We start from the raw sequence: 21,577 nt of genomic DNA on the forward strand, positions 1-21,577 counted from the left end.
GTGGACCTTGCTAAGATGGTGGCTGCCTGTTAGTGGGCTGTGGATTAGGGTGTGACCAACTCGGGATTAGAGACTACAGGTGGGTGTAGTGGCTGGCAATCTTGTGCTTGTTGCATCACCTGATGAGCCACTTGCCAGGGGAAGACCGGATGGCTGTGTCCAGTTAGGAGGAGATGGGTGCGCCCACAGGGAGGCCTTGCGGTGCTCTGTGGCCGGGGCTTGGGGGGGGGGCAACCTGGGGGAAGCTATGCACTGTTCTCCTGGGTAATGGCTCTTCCCCCTGGCTGTGACAGCTGGTCCTTGTTTCCCTCCTCTACCTGTGGAGCCATGAGTGCACAGCTGTGCTGGGCCCTGATCTGGTTGTGCTCTCCCCGGTCTTGCTAAAATCAGCCTGGGCAAGACTGTAGTAATATGGGGGGAGAAGGCGGGATCACCCTTTATCAACGGGGGGGGGCCTCTGCTCAAGCCAAGATGGTAAAAAGATTTCAGACTCCACTGGCTGTCTGTACCCAGCATTGCTCACAAGTGTTTGGTATATGTGTGTGATCGCATGCTTGTACAGTGGTGCTACTAAAATCCAAAACTCCAAAGGAGTCTATTCTACCACATTGATTAGCAAATTTGCATATTCTCTCTGCATCTGTTGCACTTGAATGTATCTCAGGAATTGCCTGACAGCCTGCCAACTCATACCTCGTATGCAGTTCCTCAGAGCACCATGCCAGAAACCGGTCCTAGGAAGCTTGTTTCCGGTCCAGGGAAGGCATGGCTTGGCAGTTCGGGCTGGACTGTTCCCATAAGGCACAGGTTCAGACTGATTTGCATATGGCCATGTCTGAACTGGGGTGGCAGAGTGGGCTAAAGAACGGTGATGGATCAAACCCAGATCTGTTGACTGGGTGTGAGTGTTTGATTGGTTCTGATGCTCCGTCCATCACCACCCCCTTTTTTTGACAGCCTGCAAACTCCTACCTCGTATGCAGTTCCTCAGAGCACCATCCTGCCCTCCTCCCAGATATCCCCACCTTGGACAAGCCCAACAAATCCCACTTGTGGTGCGCTTGAAGGCTCTTCATCTTAGCCAATATATAAGACCTCCACAGTGGTGTTTCTAGGGTTGGACTAGTTTTCGATCCCATTGACCTCGTGGCTGCTCTCTACACCTTTGGGGTCATGGGTCAGTAGTGTTTGGGCACTGCCCCACCATACAGTAGGCTGAGGTAGCTTCCTTTGCCCATTTCCACTCTGTCAGCCATCAGTGCTGGCTCCATTTGAGATGCGAAAGTCCATTAATTTGATATCACCAACTGGGTCACCCCTTAATAATACTTTCAGATTTGAGAGAGCAGCCCCCCGCCCCCCCACCTCCAGGGTCTGGTGGGCTCTCCGCGGTGCCCGGCCATCCCACAGCTGTGTTCGTACGGTGACCTCCACTGCCTTTAAGAATTCATCTGGTACCTCGGAGGATGTATTTTGGAGCATATACAGAAATTTCAGGCGTATGAACATCCTGTATAGTTATCATACAACTTTGAGGATTGTGGTGTATTATATGGTATGGCTGTGCGACCATACCATGCAGTGCACTCATGAAACCGTATTGGGTCCAATCAGGCTTGTTTATAAAACCTTTAGTTCAACCCTGGGTAGAGGTAGCTTCGAGCAGCAAGGCTTACCGAAAAGAACTGGTGTAATTCATATAGAAGCACCAAACAACAAAATACGACAGAAAACCAACACCAAAATGAAAACATGTGATTATATTTTTATCTATTTTTAGACACCAAGGTGAGCAAAATCCACTGGATTTTGGGTACTCAAGCAATTTGTCCATACTGCTGGCGATATGACATAAACTTTTTGTTTTCAGTTATTTCCATCACCACTAGGGAAAGCCACAAGCAGCAGATATTCATCACCAATATGTGTTTGTGTAAGACTAATTATAAGTCTCTAATTTTATTGAATTAATTCTCCTTCACATCTTCTATGTTTATTGCAAACAACTTGGTTTCTTCTATGTCTGTGGTTACTGTGTTGCCATGACAATCATCCTGTGTGGGAATGCATATGTAGACCTGAGACATTGGCGCCCATTATGTGAGCAAGGCGGCTTGACCGTCGAAACGCGTCAGGGTCTCTTTGGACAATAAACTTGGTGTTAGATATCCACGGTGTAGACGCCTGTTTGTATGGAAAAAAACGGGACTGGAAAATATATATATTAGTATATATATTAAACCGTAAAAACCTGCCCCAAAATGAAGAACCGGTCCTACACTGCAAGGAATCTTCAGTCTCTCAGAATGTTCAATCAAGTGTGGTTTGCCATGGACGTGTTTCAGCCGAGAAACTATTATTATCTTTTTTTTTTTTAACATACAGCACGCCATAATGTATTGTATTGTTTTGTAATTGCATTTATATAGCGCTTACTACCCCTGATGAGGCATCGAGTGTGTCCACATTTTAACAACATCAGGATGCACAATGCTGTCGACATATATACACCTACTTTCCCAAGACTTGTTTTATGTGCATATCAAACTGATTTCATGTAGTATTTGTTGAACATAACATATTAATTTAGGTCATGAAAGTACTGAACACTATGTTGTTAATTGGCACAAGCAAGTATCCAGAGGCAAGATTGAACTACATGTATCGAGGAAGCCCAGACTTAATTACCAGCTTCCTCACTTGAACAAATTGTGTGCTCCTAGGCAAATGGTTTTACCACACAGTGCCTTATGCTCTTTAATTGACCAGTTTAGCAGCACAATAATTGAATTCAGTTCAGTATATGTGACATACAAAAACATCACTCCTTTATGGTGTAATAGGCAAGGATGTTGCTTACATATAACGTTGGCTATGTATACAGTGCTAACAGCAAGGGGGGACCCAGGGGGTGCTGAGCGCGAGCCAGTCTCCCCCTGGGTGGTTTCGCACATGGGAGCGGCCACCCAGGTGCAGAGTAGGGGTAATCAGGGAGGCGCGTGGGGCAAGGTTGTATTTAGAGGGCCGTAGGGCGAGAAAATGATTGTGCCTCAGGGAGCCGTAAGGAGGGGGTTTTGAATTTGTCCCACCCACCCTTCCCCTTTTTTCTTAGATTTTTCTGTTTTTTCTCTTACCTCTCTCTTTGGGTTTTTCTTCGGTAGGCTTTGGCTACTGCCATGCCTGGGTTTTCTTATTGCCACGCCTGGGTTTTCTTATTGCCACGATAAGACCGGTTTTCGGTTAGCCAGGCTTTTTGGTAGGCGAGTTTTTTGCTGGGGGTGTGGGCAGCTTTGAGCGGGATTGCCCATCCTCCAACGGGGGAGGTGGGGGACGCCGTCATGGGGACGGGAAATGAGAATGAGGGGGAGCTATCAACAGGAGTCATTTAGTTGTTTTTGCTTGGGGTATATATTGGGGGTTATGTTTTATAGATGTCAAGGGGAAATTTGGGGATTTGTTTATCAGACAATGAAAAATGTGTTTTAGAAAAAATATAATTTGGCACCTGTCTTAATAAAGTGGCCTTTTTTGCTAATCAAGAAGTGGTGGATCGTGAGTTATTGTGCAAACTTATTTTTAATCGAGATGTCACCCAATGCAGTGATAAAATGCAATGCGATGAACTGAAATACAAACGTTGAAGAAATTAACTGTTTGAATTTGAAATAAGTCTTGCAATATATTTCCATGACTTCTGCTAAGTGACTTGCTTGCCAAATCTTGTGATGGCTTGGCTTGTATTTTGGCTTTTCGGACCAATCCAGACCCGTGGCTCGGCTGTGACTTGGCTTTCTAAATGAGTTGTCTTGTTCCCTTTGGTTGTTCAACCCAAACAGGCTTGTGCCATCCTGATCTGACGCACCCCGCGAATCCAGTATTGGGACTCACACACACGGCGCTAAACATGCACACCCAACATGACCCATAGCAGCTTGTCCAGGGCCCATGAGTTCTGACTGCTAGAGCTTTACTGAACTCTGCACCCACACACCGCTCAGCTCCTCATTCCTCTCATACAATCAGTCCTTGTAATGCACCAGGGAATGGTGCATCCCTTACTGCTAGTGCATCTCACTGCTGACCTGCCGCACCTCCTTCTATCCCAGTACCGATCCACATACAGCAATGACCATTATCCTCACTGCTGCTCTGCTGCGGGCCCACGCGCTGTGGTAGCACTGGGACTTTTTTTTTTTTTAAGAAACTACCTGCCCAGTGAACCCACACAGCTCTGCCATGTTGGTTCTCTGTTATTCGATAACTGAACCGCACACACGGCTCTGCAATGCACTGCAGCCGTAACCCGCAGCAGCCCTTGTGATTCTAGCACTTGGACCCACTCGCAGCAGCCTGGCCTCACGTGTGTAAGTGAAAGCATGGTGTGATAACCAATATCGCTCGCGTGTCCTTGGGGCGCAGGCCCTGCCACTCTGGCGGCTGAGCGGTGATGTCACCTCCTGGCACGCCGCCGCACCTGGCCTCTCTGCGTGCTGCTAGTGATGTCATCCTGGGCCCGCCTGTCCGCGAGGCGTGGCTGACCATTGCCGTGGAACTGGTCCGGCTCTGAGATGTCACACACCTGTGCTCGGCGTCTGAATGCCTGTGTAGGGCAGGACACGTCCACCGTGAGACATGGATAAAGTATGTCCCTTATTGTCGCAGCTCTTTGGCCTGAGGTGTGCGCGAGATTAAAAATAAAGACATACATGGCATATCACGGTGTTTTGCTTTTCTCGCTGCACAGTAGCAGTCAGTAAGCGCGAGCTCTGACTTTATTCCAACCGTTTTTAGTTTCTCCCGTTAATGACTGCTTCCTTGATAGGCAAACTAGACCGCATAAACTAGAAGATGAAGGAAAAATACCTATGACATTATGAGACGGGGCAAATTACTATTCTGATTTAAACCCTTGAATATCTGAGACCGATGGCTCGCCGACCCTTTTTGCAGATTAGCCAGGCATGTTAGCACCTGGGGGGGGGGGGGGGGGGGGGGGGGGGTTGTGACAGTGTGATATTGGAGCTGACAATGTACCTGCAGTCAACGACTAAGTTTTAAGTGCATTTTGTTTATTGCTTGATTAATTAAAAGCGTTGCAATACAAATGTACCTTGCTACGCCTAAAATACAGTGACCAAGTCAAACACAAATATTAAAACTACTCGCAGCCTGCCCTTTGCCTGGTTACAAATCATTGCCATGCATGTTTGCCTTCCAAAATTAAAAGTGAACAGATCAATGCAAACTTTAAAACGATGCGTCGCCAGTCTTTTCCCTGTTGAGAAATAATCTAATAAAGTATAAACACTCAATTAATTGTAGATACAATAACTTAAGCACATTTGGTATGCTAAGAAATGGCCTAGTTGAAGTTCTTAGTTCACATACATGTAAGAGGACTCACTATGCAGCAAAGGATGGCAAGCTATGGAATTAGGGCGACCCCCCCCTAAGCTAAAGAGCAGTTCTGCCTGAACGCCCATCTGTTACATTTCCTTAAATTGTACCTAGGCAAGAGGTGGTAAAAGCTGTGCAGTTAAAGTGGCACCAAGATTAAAGTGCCGTTGTGCCCAAGTGCTGAGGAAGAGAATATATAAAGTGCTAAGATGGCTGTTCAAGACCAATAGTCCATTTAGCAGATTTTCTTCAATTGGGAGTACCCAGAGAGTAAAGTGCAGCTGTATTTGTTCGCCCACCTGTATTGCTTTAAAATTTAAGCTAGGCAGGAAATGGCAGAAGCAGTACTGTTAGTGCAGCCGCAGATAAAGTGCCTGATGTGCCAAGGCTTGACATAGACTCATAAAATGTTTCTCTCCTGGCGCCTTTACATATGGGTGAATATAAGTGTGAATGAACATGCTCCTCGACCCACTTGTGGATTGGGCCCATTCACGCGACAGGACAACTCCCCCACCTAACCATCACTCACTTGACAGAGGGCGTAGAATAGCAGGCTTTTTAATCCATGAAAAATGTATGTGCGTGTCTGACGTACTCATATTGGGGTGTTGGCGGAGAAACTGGTTCACCTGCCTTCATCCGCCCTGACTAATTCTTTAATGAGTAGCCTTTGAACACAAAGCCTTGCCATGTTTGTCACCGTTTTGCACGTGCTGTAGACCTGCTGAGGGCCTCACAAGCAATTTGTTCTCTGGTAACACGTCACTCCTCCACTTCCTGTCTGCTGACTGAGCCTCCCTGTCCATGGTGTCTTCCCTATTTTCATTTGGTGTTGGCTTTATAACGTAACCTAAGGGTACTATGAAGTTTGATAGCACCTGTATTTCTTGACGTCCTCCACCACCACCACGTCCACCACCACCACCACCACGTCCACCACCACCACCACGTCCACCACCACGTCCACCACCACCAGCACGTCCACCACCACGTCCACCACGTCCACCACCACGTCCACCACGTCCACCACCACCATGTCGTCCACCACCACCCGTGACAGGTAAAGTGTCACTGGAGGGCAGGGGTAATAGGATTGTCAACCCCGGCTGTACATGGGATATTTAAGGATGCACTAGGTGCGAGTAGTCTGCAATAGGGGCTAGAAGTATTACACCAGACCCAAGATACATTTTGAAGAGGCACAATGTCACAGGGGCTCCTGTGAAAGCACGCGCAGCATCTTTACCTCACAGTGGCATACCTGCATGGCAAACCAGACAACATTGCAACATTTAGGGAAAAAATATATTGTTGCTTTTTGTCTGCTGGTCCAAGTAGAAAAACTGTCTTTGGATTTGTGTGGCTACTCCCAACTAGACCTCATGTATTCCTTAATATCATCTGTGTACTTGTCTTTGACCCCCCCCCCCCCACACCTCCAACCGCTCCCCCAAGTTCCACCTGCTCTCCCAAGTTCCACCTGCTCTTTACAGTTGTATGATTCTTTGAAATGCTAATAAAAAAATGATGCCTCATGTTCACACAGTATAGCGTGTTGGTGTGTGTTTTGTATGCAGAAGCTCCGCCTTGTGCCCAGATCGTCAAACACACAGTTTTCCTGGGGGCTTTATAAAGTATATTGTTGTTTTTAGTAAAACAAAAAAAGCTTTGTTCAATGAAAGTTATGATTCATTGCTCTCTAGAGAAAGTAATGTCTGCTATGTAGAAAATATACAAGGGTTAGGGACGTTAGAAATGAAAAACTCACTGAAATTCATCACTTAGGTTGTGCAACACTGCCACAGCTCCCTTCAAAATGCACTGCTTATGATGTTAGATATGACATCACAAATTACATAATTGATTACCTCAATGAAACCGTCATGATGGATGGGCAACTGTGCAGTGGGTCTGTCCGAAAGAAAGGCTTTGTGGTGCTCAACATGCATAGGGCAAAGTTAAAGGACGAGTGCATCGAGCAATGCGGGAAGGGCTATTGCTCATTGGACTTGATTGTATGGCCTTCCCTGAGAAGTCATGGACTTTATCCAGTGGCTTCTTAGGAGGTAGGGAATCTTGCTTTAAGGTCCTCATAGATGCCCCAGCACTGCACCTAACGATCACTGAACATTGTTGAAAGTGATATCTAGTGGGCATTTAGAGTAGGCCTCCTGAACGCAGTATGAAGATGTAGGGCTCTGCTTTTGCGCCCATTGCATCTTAGGCATTGCCTCAAAAAACTAGTGAACGAGACATTAACAGATGCTCTGCCCCAAGGCCAAGCTCTGCCTTTATATTGGCCTTCTGGCCATTGTAGAAGTGGACTCCAGGATGAGCTCAGTGCCTTCTTAATAATAGGGGCATGCAGCACCTTCTAAGATTTCTTTTGTGGTGTTACATGTGGCATTATGTAGGGTCAAGGTTAGTGCAGTTGCACAGTTCACCAGAAGTGTTTTATTTTTTAATTTAAGGTTCAGGGTTTTGCCTATAATGCCATTACTGAAATTGAATAGAGGAAATTCATTTTTTTAAGTCACTTTGTCTTCTGAGTAAAAAATACACACCGTTCAATTAGCACTATTTTTAGTGGTATATAACACAAACTGTAGTTAAAATTTCATGAAAGTTAACTGGGACTATAGTGGTTACACAGCAAAATCTAAAATGATGGGAACTGCATTAGTTCAGGCTGTAACATAATTTTAACTTCCAAACCCACCATGCACTCTTTATAACGTCTGATTGTGTCCTATTCATATGAGATAATGAATATGTCTCTAGATTATAAATATCACTAATGATATTGACACCATGTTGAAATCACTCATTACTAGAGGAAGAAGTGTAACACAACCAAACTATACCAAAACAAAAATATAGTGTAATATAACCACAATTTAAGGCACCAGGATGACACTTAATCACCGTACAAAACAAACCTATGCATCATATCTTCAGTGTCAGATGCATTTGATAAATAACACATACGTAAACAAATGAATGCACAATTACCTTTGTGTAAGTACTTTTACACAATTACTGTCGCCTTAATCCTTTGCAGTTTAGATTCAATCACCGTATCATAGAATCAGTTTTTCTATCTCTATCGCACTTAAGTATACATTATTACCTTAGATAATGACTTTCTTGTCTTTTTAGTTGTGTTTCTAAAATGTTTTTATGTGTCTTTCGGGGTAGGAGGGCAAGGAAGGGGGGGGGTTGTTCAGTGGATTCTCAATTTCAGAGACTAGCCAATAGGTCTTGCCTTTGGGACCTTATAAGTGTTTAGCCATGCAACAGTGGATGTTGTTGCCCCAAGGATATTGTGCTGCTTAACTAAATACTTATACCGTCCCAAAAGCGAGATCTTTTGGCTATTGCAATGCTTTTTATTGTATGCCTACCTCTTGCCATTTGGCAAGAGGGTGGACACACCAACACATTTGCCTACTTAGCTGTTTTACGTTCTGCCAGTAGGACATCCAGCCACCACCTTCACCTACGTCGTGTCCTGCTTGACCATTGTACGGGGAGCTGGGCAGGTAACCAGCTGAGATAAGGAATGGTTGGTTTTATTGCTGTTACTCTTACCACAAGTGTTTCCAATTAAACAAGGTTCAACTTGTGCAATGCAGTCACTTCCTGAGTCTACTGCCTACTGTAGTGATCTTATGACTATTGACTGTCAAATGGAGGGGGAAGGAGAACCTGACTGGGGCTACAGCGCAGGCACCAAAGTTCTAGTTCATGAGGCTGATGATGTTATGCCAGAAGATCAAACGAACATGTTTAAAAGACCAAAATATCCCAAAGTTATGTTTTTTTTAACCATTTATTATGATATATTTTGCTTGTACATATGAAGTTTAATATGTCCAACATGATCAGCAATTGAAATACAAAATATTTCTTGAAAAAATGTTCCCTGGCTTTCCCCCCTTTTGATTTAATCTATGGTAATTAACTGTGCCCAGTATACTTGTACGCAAAATAATACCCTTGTTTGAGACACTGTTGTTTGTTACATACTACTGCCCTAGTCTCCATGTGGTTTAAGGGTTACCTCCTGTAGTCCGATACTGCTTAACTGGAGATCTAAAGCAGTTTGTGCATCACCCATTTATCTACTGCATCATGTACAGCAGCAGACTAGTATTGGATTCCTTCTGCGCCCATACAGTATGCACTTCCCCAAGAGCATGTATCCGCCGTTGTTTAGACTGCAATATTAACTCCTACATCTGCATCCAGATCACTTGCTATTTATTGTACATTCTCTTCTCATGGAGGTCTAGTTCCCTGTGATTGTGATTCTTCTCCAACTGCGCATTTCATTGCATCCATGGATTCAACACTCCATGGGCGGTACCTGGGAGCTTGTCCACTGTATAGCAATCCCTTAACTAGAATAGTGCCTGTGGGACCTGGGGTCTCCAGGCCCTATGGGGCGGTAACGTGACACGAGCGGTCGGGCCTCCAGAGGACTGCGTGTAAAGCAACCATACAACACGCACCTCACATGCGACGAGGAACACACACAATAAGTGACCCCACACTGTGGGAGTTACGTAAATACTCAAGTTTATCCAAGTAGATCACGTTGGATGCAGTTCATGAGGTAGCAGTACATTTCATAAGCTGATAACACAATAGCTAGCGAGGTACATATCAGTCAGGAGCGATAAAGGCTGTTCATACCACATATGCAATTCATGAAATAACAGTACTGCCTGGGGCACAACTACCACTCACGTAGCTGTACACGCGCGTTGGGCGCGCTTAACCGGTGACGACCTCAGAACGGGGCACCTAGCATGGAGAGCTACTCGTAATCTCTGGCACATAGCCCTGTAATAGGGAATATAAATAACAGAGCGCTACACGTAATCAATAGCGTTCAACACTTCAATATGGCACATGAATAATAGCGCGCTACTGGGGGGCGGAGCTTGGCTCGCAACGAAGATGGCTGCTTGAGCTCGGAGCTCCGGCGAGCCACGCCATATATTCGCCAATAATCCTGATCCCAACGTCTCCCAGAACAACGGTTGGCCCCAGCGGAACATCCTGAGGTGCTGGGCAGTCGGCCGGCGTAATTTCCAGCCCGCTCGAGCGAAGGGGCGACCTCCGGAGCCGGCGACTCGGGAAGCGTCCTAGGCCGCAGATCCCCAGCCTCGAGTGAGGAGGACGGCCGATGACGTGGGGCAACGTGCGGCCGGCGGCGGCCGCGAGGGGCGGACCCGAGGCGCATAGTGGCGGACAGCAGAGATCGGATGTGATGACCCGCGGCGTGCACAGAGGCAGCAGATAGCGCCGTGAGCGGGGCGCCGAGAAGGAGCGAGCGAGATCGGCGGAGAGCACGCTGGGAGACCCTGGGTGAGCCCCGCGGCGCTCGGAGCGCGGAAGGTCAGCAGCACCCCCTTCAAGCCCCGAGGCGAGCAGGATAAGTGGCAGAGCGGCTTGGAGTGAGGAACGTTGGGGGCATTTCCGGGCCTCGTTGAAGTGGCGGCCTGGGCTGGGGGCACCGGTGTACCCGGCGGCGGCAGTGCGGAGGAGGCAACAGGATAGGAGAAACCACGGGCGAGGTACCCCCGGGGTAGAGCTGGGCGCGAACGCCACGAGCAGGGAGTGAGAGAAGCTGAGGCAGAGCGGGCGGCCTAACAGCAGCACGGTGAAGACTACAGACGGCCGGTGCGCCAGGTGGTGCCAACGGGGGCTGAGCAAGCCACCAGGACGCCCGCGGAGGGCTGCCTGCGATTGCGCCACAGCTACGTGGCGGCGGGAGCGTGCCCAGGCCGAACGGCATCGCGCTGAACGGTGTGTGGGTACAAGATGGGTAAATCCGACAAAACCCAGTCAAAACTGAAGTTCGAGCAGCGGCGCCCCCAGACGCAAACACCGCAGGAGGATGCTACGGGAGGCGGATCTGAGCCCGCGGAGGACGACCGGGACTTGAGGGGCCTCTTGTTGTCCATGGAGAAGGGGTTGCAGAGCGGCATCACCGCCCTGGGCGCTAAGATTGACGCGCTCTCCTACCGAATGGACCGCATGGGGGAGCGCCTGGACAAGCACTCGGAGCGCCTGGACCAAGCTGACAGTCGCATATCGGAGGTGGAGGGCGCGCAGACGACACTGGATCGCGACCACAAGAAGCTCGAGCGCCAAATGCAGATGCTGCAGGACAACACGGAGGACTTAGAGGCCCGTTCTCGGCGGTGCAACTTGCGAATCACTGGCCTTCCGGAGTCCACTGCCACGGGCCGAATGGAGACCTTCGTGGAAACACTGCTGATTGCGCTGCTGGGGAAAGATGTGTTCTCCGGGATGTTCGTGGTAGAGAGAGCGCACAGGTCCCTGGGCCCAAGGCCCCCGCCGGGTGCACCGCCCCGACCGGTTATAGCTAAACTATTGAACTACAGGGACCGGGATGCAGCGCTGAGAGTTGCCCGGGAAAAGAAGACATTGTCCTACGAAGGGTCGCCCATCTCGCTCTACCCGGACTTCACGGCCCGGGTGCAGGAGGCCAGGCGACAGTTTGCCCCTGCCAAAAAGCAGCTCCGGGAACTAGGAGTGGACTATGCAATGCTGTACCCGGCTAAGCTGCGAGTTAACCGGCAGGGCAAGTCGCACATCTTCCAAGACCCTAAAGCACTCCAAAAGGCGCTGAAGGACTGGGCGAAGGAGCAGCGCCGGAGCCCAGCGACGTCACCGCGGGGGGACGAGAGAGACGGCGACCTGGACGCACAGGACTGACCATGAGGGCAGGACTCACCTAGCTGGTATTTTCGGCGGGACATGCTTGGCTGAAGGGATGTAGGCTTTGGGGGGCGCGGGTGGGGGGCGTTTGGACGATATCGTTATGGGGTACAGTACATTGTGAGATGCACCCCCCCCCCCTGACTAGGCGCAAAAGGGAGGCACATGGACAGTGACTCATCCCCCAATTGCTCCAATCCTTTATATGGTTATCGAGGACGCTGCTGGGGCCTACCATCTGAGAGGGCTGCTGAGTTGTGATAACAGTGCGCTGGGAGGGGACGGGAGACACAATAGTGGCTCGCTGGGCCGGGCGGCGGCAGTTAGGTACTAGGCGCTTCCACACTAGTGTGTGAGCGCTGAGCGACCTCCGCCCGCGTGTGCGTCCCACACCTTTGAGGGTTCAAAAGTTATGGGTGGGGTGGCGGGAGGAATGGGGTGCCCAAGTTTGGGAATCTGTAAGGTCGAGTTGGGGTGGGTCTTCTGTGGGTGGGGGGGAGGGAGGGGTTTGGGTTACGGGGGTTTGAGGTCACTAGGTCGGGGTGCGCGGTTTTATCTGCTAGTATGCTCCTGCGCTTGGAGACGCGCTCAGTTGAGGGATTTGCACCCTAGAGCAAGCTATGGCGAACACCGAAGCGGCCATACCTGAGAGGCACGACACACTAAGAATCCTCACTTGGAATGTAAGGGGACTTAATGATTACCGCAAAGCCCGTAAAGTAATGCACTATCTTAAGAGGCATAAGATAGATATTGCTTTCCTACAGGAGACGCATCTTCCTAATAACAGCCCTATCCTACGCACTAGGGACCTGCGGGAGGCACATGCGGCGGGGTTCACTACACACTCTAGAGGGGTGCTGACATGGGTAAGCGCGCGGGTGGAGCACAGATTGCAGTGCATTGCCACAGACAACGCGGGCAGGTTTGCGCTCACGCGCTTCCAGGGAAAGGGCATGGATTTACTCCTGGTTAATTGTTATGGGCCGAACTATGACTGCCCTGAGTTTTTCACAGCGCTGACAGGAGCGGTGGGGGATGCAGGCGCGCGGCATGTGCTTTGGGGCGGCGACTTTAATGTAGTGTTAGACCCGGAGCTGGATAGATCAGGCGGCCCGAAACGAGCGCAACCAGCGGCAGCGAAGGCGCTTGCTCGAGGTATGCTTTGTTTGGATCTCGTGGATTTGTGGAGAACTCGTAACCCGGCAATAGGGGGCTACACACATTACTCAGCATACCATAACCTGCATACGCGGATAGATTACTGGCTACTATCTGCGCCCCTCCTACCGCAGATACGCGAGTGCGCGGTACTCCCGCGCACGCTTTCCGACCATTCGCCGATACTGGTCTCCCTGGCGGCGCCCAGAAAGGTCCCCCCGCCGTTTCTTTGGCGATTTCCCTTTTACTCGCTGCTGGATCCCCTATTTAAGGAGGAGCTGACGGCTGCTATCGAGCTATTCTTTGCCACCAATCTGGGCTCCGTGGAGGATTTCCAGACTGTCTGGGAGTCCTTTAAGGTCTACATTCGCGGAGTGGCGATGGCCAAACACTCGGGGGTACTCCGGGATATCCGGCGGCGCCTTGCGACGCAGGAGCGCAATCTGACTGCACTGGAGACCAGACTGCTAGAGGCGGGCGGAGAGGACTCTACTGAGGAGATAAAAACTCTCCTGGCAGAGTACCACGAAACTGCTGATGCAGAGGTGCTGCATCTAGGGAAGTACGCTACGGCCAGGGTTTATGGTGAGGGTGACAGACCGGGGTCGGTGTTAGCTAATCTGCTCAAGGCTCGCAGACGCAGAACCGCCGTCACGCAGATCAAGTCGGGGGATGGCTCGCTGCTCACGGCGGAAGAGGAGGTGGTGGAGCGATTTAGGTCGTATTACGCCAGGCTCTACGCTTCTCAGCAAGCCGGGATGGAAGACAGCATAGGGGACTATCTGGACTATATAAAGTTGCCGTTCCTAGCGAACGAACACAGGGAGTTTCTATCCCTGCCTATCGAGAGGGATGAAATTCTAGAGGCCCTTGCGAGCATGAAGGCGCAGAGCGCCCCTGGAGCTGATGGCCTCACTGTCGCGTTCTACCGCGCTTTTATAGACCAGCTTTTGCCGCACGTGTCGACGCTGTTCGACGATATGTGCATCAAGGGACATATGCCGCCGTCCATGCGCGAGGCGCTCTTGGTCGCTATACCGAAGCCGGGCAAGCCACCCGATGAGTGCAGCTCCTATCGACCATTATCGCTGCTCAACGTGGATGCGAAATTATATGCCAAGGTCCTGGCCACGCGGTTAGCCCTTCTCGCTCCCGAACTGGTCGCCCCAGAACAGGCGGGGTTCATGCCGGGCAGGAACTTCACATACAATTTGCGGACAGTGTCTGGCGTCATGCAACATGTTCGCCCTGACGTGCGCGCGCTCGCTGTCTTCCTCGACATGGAAAAGGCCTTTGACTCTGTCGAGTGGCCATTCATGCGACAGGTCCTGACGAGAATGGGGCTAGGCCCGATCTTCCTTCAAATGATAGGGGTGCTGTATAGTGGCCCCACGGCGAGAATACGATTGGGCGATCGAGTCACGGAACCGATAACAATCTCGAGGGGCACGAGGCAGGGCTGCCCCCTATCGCCTCTGCTGTACGCCCTGGTGGCGGAACCGCTGGCGTGCGCTATGCGTGAATACCATAGCCTACGAGGTATTAATTTTCCGACTTACAGGATAGCGGTATCCACGTATGCAGATGACACCCTGCTGTATGTCAGGGACCCAGAAAATAACCTGGCCCCAGTGTTGAGGGAGGTTGTTCAATTTGGAGCGCTCTCCGGGCTGAAGGTTAACTGGGACAAGTCTATCGTGTTCCCGCTGACACCGGTAACGACCCCATTTGATATGGAATACCCGTTGCAATGGTCGGAGGAACCGGTCCGATACCTGGGGATCCAGCTCCATAGGGACTCAGAGGTGGTGCTGTCTGAGAATTACGGAAGGGCCATCAGTAAACTGGAGGACGACGTGGAGACCTGGATCAAGCTGCCCCTTTCGTTATTGGGGCGCATATCCATCATGAAGATGGTGGTACTCCCTCGGTTTCTGTTTCTGTTTGCGAACATCCCCATGGTGCTGTCACGTGCTTTCTTCGCGCGGCTACAGGCGTCAATGCTAAGGCTGGCGTGGGCTGGCAAGCAGGCGCGGACCAGCTGGAGAGTACTGATGCTACCTTACCAGATGGGTGGCCTGGGGGCACCAGACATGGAGCTGTACTATCGGGTGGCGCAGGGGGCTCAGGCGCATAGCTGGATACACGGGGGTGAGACTGTCCCGTATCTCAAGTTAGAGACATTGTTTGCGGCGCCGCGGCCGCTCCCCGCGGTCATTTTTGAGCATCCGGACCGTCGCACGGGATTTCTTGATTCCTTGAACTCCACTAGGCATGCCTGGAACTGTATACTACAGCGCGAGTCGGGGGCGCAGCTATATTCACCGGCAATGTCAATTGCTTGGGCGGTGTGGCTGGCCCCTTGTAATGAGGAAGCAGTGCGGCGATCGCTTAACGAGATAGGTGTACACACCATGGGTGACATGTTTGCTGACGGCCAAGTCAAGACGTGGGAGGCGGTGGCAGCCTCGGGCATGGAGGGCACGCAGTTGCAGCGTTTTCAGTATCACAGAGTTAGGCATGCCTGGAAACAGTTGTTGGGGTGTGACATGGAGGAGCCGGCGGAGGTTCAGGAACTGACATACATAATTAAGAATGACAACCCCCGTGGGCTGATCTCTAAGCTGTACCGAATGGCGCAATCTCATAGGGTGCACGAGTTTGCAAAATGCAGATTGGACTGGCAAAGAGACTTAGGGATCACCATTGACGATGCTATGTGGGCGTACTGCTGCACGGGGATCAAACGCATCTCTCTGCATGGCAGACATCGACTCGTACATTTCAAGTTCCTCAACAGGTACTACTACACACCAGAGCGCTTACATAGATATGGGCTGCGTGAAGACCCTGTATGTGAACGGTGCAAACACCCGGCGGCGGACTTCCTTCACCTAGCGTGGCAATGCCCGGGCATATACAACTACTGGGAAGCGGTATACCACCAGATAGTAGGGGTAACGGGGGTAGTGTTGGCTCCGGACCCGGCAGTGGCGTTATTGGGGCATTCCAGAGTGGTGCCGAAGGCGGCCCGACGCCTGGTGGATATGGGGATGCTCGTTGCGAAACGAAGAGTTGCGATGAGCTGGATGCGTGGCCCCTTGCCCACGGTGGAGCAGTGGAAGCGAGATGTGCTATACTGCTGCACCCAAGCGGAGAGGTTCAGCGAGTTGCTGCCACCGCGTAGCCGGCCTAAAAACTTCTGGGAATTGTACGTAGACTACCTGAGCGGGCGGGAGACTGCAGCGGGGAGCCCCGATGGGGGTCCTGATACGGAGATTGCAGTAGAGGAGGCTCCCGGGAGAGGTGTTTGTGTGGGGGACGCATGATGAAGATGAGTGGCGGCTGAGTGCGGGAAGCGAATGGGGCTGCGACTGACTTAGGACCTCAATTGTTTAGTTGGGGTGGGTGGGTTAGGGGAGTTGGGGGGAATCGTGGGGGGAGGAAGGGGGTTTGGAGTTTATGGCCATAAAATGTGACTGTGCCCTACGTTCTGGGGGAAGGAACACGCTAGAGCCTGGCCGCCGACAGGGGGTCTGCCCCGCACATGAGCGTCGAGATGGAGGGACACTCGAGAAGCAGTGGGTATTAAATCAGTCATGCACGGCGATGCCCGACCTCCGGGATGTGGGATAGCCGATACAGTTGGTTGCGATATGAGAAAAGGTGGCGGGCCTCCGGTTGGTGGCGCACGGATATGTACATTACAGTGCCTTGTTTGCAGTCAATAAAAACATTTAAACAAAAAAAAAAAATAAAAAAATAAATAATAGCGCGCTACTCGGAATCAATAGCACGTAACACTTCAACCTGGCATATGAATCACAGAGCGCTTTTCGGAATCAATCACACGTAAGACTTTAAAGCAGGGCATGTAAAAACAAAGCGCCACTCGTAATCAATGACTCAGTACTTTGGAGTGGAGCGTATAACACAAGGCGCCACTCATAATCGATGACTCTCAGTACTTTGGGACGGAGCATATAACATAAAGCGCCACTCGTAATCAATGCCTCTCAGTGCTTTGGAGCGGAGCATATAACACAAAGCGCCACTCGTAATCAATGACTCTCAGTACTTTGGAGCGGAGCATATAACACAAAGCGCCACAGGACTTGAGGAGCAAGTCTCTGAGCTCCAGTGCAGTTCGTCGGGCACCGCGCCTCAGTACCGCTCGAGGGGGCACACGGAAAGGATCCCTCGGCGGGGTCTCTTCCGTCACGAAGTCAGGGGGGGGGAAATCCCACGGAGAGGAAACCCGGCTAAGGGTGCGGTGTGGCTCCCTACCCGCAGGGGGCGCACCGGGGGCGATCTCAGCCTCCGGGCTTACCTCGATCTCGGCGTCAGCAGGTGTCCGCTCCCACGATGATGGGGGAACTCGGCCCCGGCCTCGCACACCTCCTCCCGCAGGTGCGACGGCAACGACGGGGCCCCGGGCTTCTCCGCGGGCCTCGTGACACGGCAGGGCACTTCTCCAGGCCTCCAGGCCACCGCGGTGAGCGCGCTGGCTTCGTCGTCACCGGGGGGGCTCAAATTAAGGATGGGGTTCTGTGCTCAGCGGAGCACGCTGCCGGGGGTCCCAGACCAGGGCAGGGAGCGCAGGGGTCACAGCGCTAATACCTGGTCGATCCCCGGTGGTTCTCCAGTCAGCTTTGCATCAGGGTTCAGGGGTCAGTCTGGACACGCAGTCTCAGTGCTTGGTGGATAGGTTTTAGAGTTCAGTCTGGACACGCAGTCTCAGTGCTTGGTGAATAGGTTTTAGAGTTCAGTCTTGGTTCTCAGCTGTTAGATGAAGTCTTATTGGCGCAGATGTATCTGGCGCCCTTAAGGGGTTCTGTTACAGGGGGTTAGGAATGGAGAGGGCGACTAGATCCTTCCTAGTCAGGCTGGGCAGAGAGTCTCTGGGTCCTCCTACTGCTGGGCAAGATCAGTGGGTGTTACAGGGTCCCTCACTCACTTAAGAGGCAGCACCTAGATCCTGTCACTCTCAGAGGCATAATTCCCTGGCTAGGCCCTACCGCCTACACTCCTGGTGGATTCTTCCAGCTCTGCTTCACCCCAATGGCCAACTCACCACAAAAGTTTCCCTCCCTCTCCTAAGTAGCCCTAGGTCAGGTGACCTCTAGACAAGGCGGCAAAAGAAAAACCACACCTCCCTTCTAGAAGGTTCCAGCACATTCCAGGAGCTTCCCCACTCTACCTATGGGACAAAAAGGCGGGCTGGTGTCGCAACATTTTTGTGGGGTTACAGCCAGCTCCTGGCAGCTAGGGTGCTACTATGAAAGACCACTCCGCAGTAGCAGGGGTCTGTGGCAGCCATCTTGGGAGAAGGGAGCACCTGCACCTTTACACTGATTGGCAATGAAAAGGCGCCCGGATACCTAGTCCAACATAAAAATGAGGGTGGAAAAAATGAGGCACGATCATAAATAGACAGGGAGACCACCCTAGGGCTGACAGGTCCAACAGTGCCCAATCTGAAAAACATTTTCTCTCCCCTTAAGGCGTATATCCAGCAAGTATTGTGTTATTGTAGGCCTGTCACATATTGCCCAATCCTGCAGACCATCTCCTCCCAAAAAAAAATGAAACCTGCATAACTGGGCAGTTCCAAGTGAGATGTAGGAGGTATGCGTCCTTTGCCTGATGCCTTCCGCACCATCTCAAAAGGTGTAGTTATGAGGGCACATGGAGGGCCTCAAGATGGTCTCCTTCTACTATTGATGCTGCGGAGAAGCTCAATTCATGGGGTTACTTTTTGAAGTTTGGACCGAGTGTCAAGGCGATGTTCAGTGGCTGGAGGGTTGTCCTTGCTGGCGGTGCCCTTGTGGGTCAGCTTGGGCAGTCTGCTGATGTGGCATGCTGTTGTGTGATCGAGAGACTGGTGTCCCCTAGACTAGTAAACTGGTGTTCGGTGAAGCTTCCCCACCTCCCTGCATGCTGGCCTGCCAGGATTGACAAGCTAGTGGTGGATAATTGAAGCCTGGGGGTTTGTATGAGTCCCGGTGAAACCAGTCCCTGTGGGAGTGGCCTGCGTTTTAGGCGACTGTGGTATGCGTAGGACGAGGAATAAGCCATAGGTGTTTTTGAGGTAGCGCGGCCAGTGTATGCTGTATGACGATCGTCCCAGAGAGTGAGAGGACGGGATTGCTGGCCTGCTCGTCGGTGGTGGGAGATTCAAGATGGCACAGAAGAAACCTAAGCACCAACAAGTAAAGGTAAGGGTGGATATTTCCTACCCGTAGACTTATTTTCTGGAGATATGTGAGACAGAGTTGGTAATCTGACTGGAAGTGAAGGGGAGCCTCTCGTGGGGAGTCACTGAATGTCTGTACTACCTGAGCTACACAGTGTGCAACTCAGCACATGGAGACTAAGTCGTTGGAACTGGAAGGATCCCTAGAGATTTAACAAATTAGAGTATCTTTTACAGTCATGAGGTCAATGGATTGAGGAACCAGCTAGTGCAAGTGAAGAAGGCAACTGACCGCAATATGTCAAATTGAACAATTTGCTTATTTGACACTAGTTTAAAATGATAGCAAAATATTTTTTTCAGTTTTATTAAGTTATGGCATCCTGTAGGGGTGAAAGGATAGAACGAATACAGTGCCAATTTCACCCTCACCCTTCTATCCTACTTCCATTGGGTACATTTTTTATACATTAATGAATGAAAGGGATTTGTATGGGTCATCAGTGACCTCGAAAGCTGACCTTTTGCTTGCAACAATAGGTCGGGGGTTGGGCGTACAGACAAAGGGGAAACCTTTACGAGGTGGATGAAGTTAAGAGGCATGTCTTCAGCATCTTATGGCAGTCAATATAATGAGAAAGGATAAACCGATTAATAGGCTGCCAGTCTCATATTTTTTGAGTCACTCATGAATTCTCTGCCTCAGATTCTGGCATGACGTATGGAGGAATGAATAATGAACAAATGGGCTTTGGTCTATCAGTCCTTTTCCATACCACTCATTAGACAATCCATCATTTTTAAGTCTTTCTTACCAGATAGTACAAGCTGCGAAAACATAGTTGCTTGTCCGCTTAGATCCTTTTCATTGATTACCATTGGTTGCCTTTATTGTTACACTCATATGCTTGCTTTTTATTTGTTAGCTGGTGAGGACTTTCCTTCCTCTTCTTGAGTTTATCTCACCCTTGACGCGCAGTCTTACTGCTTGTGTCCTTCCAGGGTTTGTTTCAGGAAACTGCTTTTTTTTCTTTTTGGGTATGCACTCCAGAAGAATGCAAGTGCTTTCCAGCTGTCTCCTTCCAAGCTGTACTTCTCTCCCCATTGCTCCGTGCTGTTCTTTCTCACCTGTGCTTATCCATGTCCTCTCAGTGTTGTGCTCACCTTCGTGTTTTTGTCTCACACCTTGCTTTCTTACCCAGGTGTTTCTGTCCTCTACCCTCAGAGCTCCACATTGCTCCTTGTCCCCGTTCCATTTATTTCTCCCCCCCCCCCCGTCCTCCGTGTTACATCCTCATCGCCTCAGCCCTACCTCACTTTCTGTGTTGCTTCTGCCCCCCACTTGTGCCCTCGGTGCTGCTTCGCCCCTCCTTGTGCCCTCAGTGTTTACTGTTGCTTCAGCCACTCCCTGCCCTCAGTGTTGGTTCCGCTCCCGCACTGGCTTTAAAACAATGCCGTGAAATTATTTTAAAAAAACAAACAAAATCTTTACTGCTAAAAAAAAAAAAGCCCTCCTTTTTTATGAATTCACAGGAGTGGTGCGTGTGCCTAATAAATGACTGGGCTAGCCACATAGGTTTTTATTTCTACTCTGCGGACGTGTTGCACAACACGGGGGATGCTGTACACAATTAATTAATAATTTGCAAAGTCAATAGGTCCCAAATGTGAGATCCATTGGCTTTGCAACTGCTTGTTGTAAAACCTTTTAATGTTCTCTCTCCATACCATCTTGATTTTAAGGTCGTATATCGTGAGTATTTAATAAATCAAAATTACATTTTCACTGTTAATGGCAATGTAATGGGGTGCAATATTTGCACCCAGTATGTTTTTATGATGCACCAATTTACCACTAACCTATAGAAGCATTACTAAGCCTAGATACCCCCAGTGAAGTGATTTTTTTGAAAGCGTGGACTAGTATTGATGAAACCTTCAATTAAAATGCATCCATCTACCAACCAGTCCTTCCATTGATCACCCATTCTAAACCAAACAATTTCTACAACCTCATACAAAGGCAATAGACATTAAAATAATTTTCAAAAAATCCAGGCCTAT

The 21,577-nt window shown here is 50.2% G+C and overlaps 1 protein-coding gene across 2 annotated transcripts in view; it reads left to right on the top strand.

The window, feature by feature from the left end:
- Nucleotides 1-21,577, top strand: part of VAMP8 (vesicle associated membrane protein 8) — a 114,365-nt gene that overhangs the window by 25,883 nt on the left and 66,905 nt on the right. The window contains exon 1 of one of the 2 annotated variants that reach the window (XM_085634995.1): nucleotides 19,401-19,535. The exons of the other annotated variant lie outside the window; for it this stretch is intronic. Coding sequence (XP_085491121.1) covers nucleotides 19,500-19,535 — 36 coding nt within the window. The 5' untranslated portion in view covers nucleotides 19,401-19,499. Of the gene's footprint in view, nucleotides 1-19,400; nucleotides 19,536-21,577 lie in introns of those variants that run through there. 2 annotated transcript variants of the gene reach the window in all.

The sequence above is a fragment of the Triturus cristatus genome, chromosome 11, assembly GCF_964204655.1.
Source record: "Triturus cristatus chromosome 11, aTriCri1.1, whole genome shotgun sequence".
Classification (NCBI taxonomy): domain Eukaryota; kingdom Metazoa; phylum Chordata; class Amphibia; order Caudata; family Salamandridae; genus Triturus; species Triturus cristatus.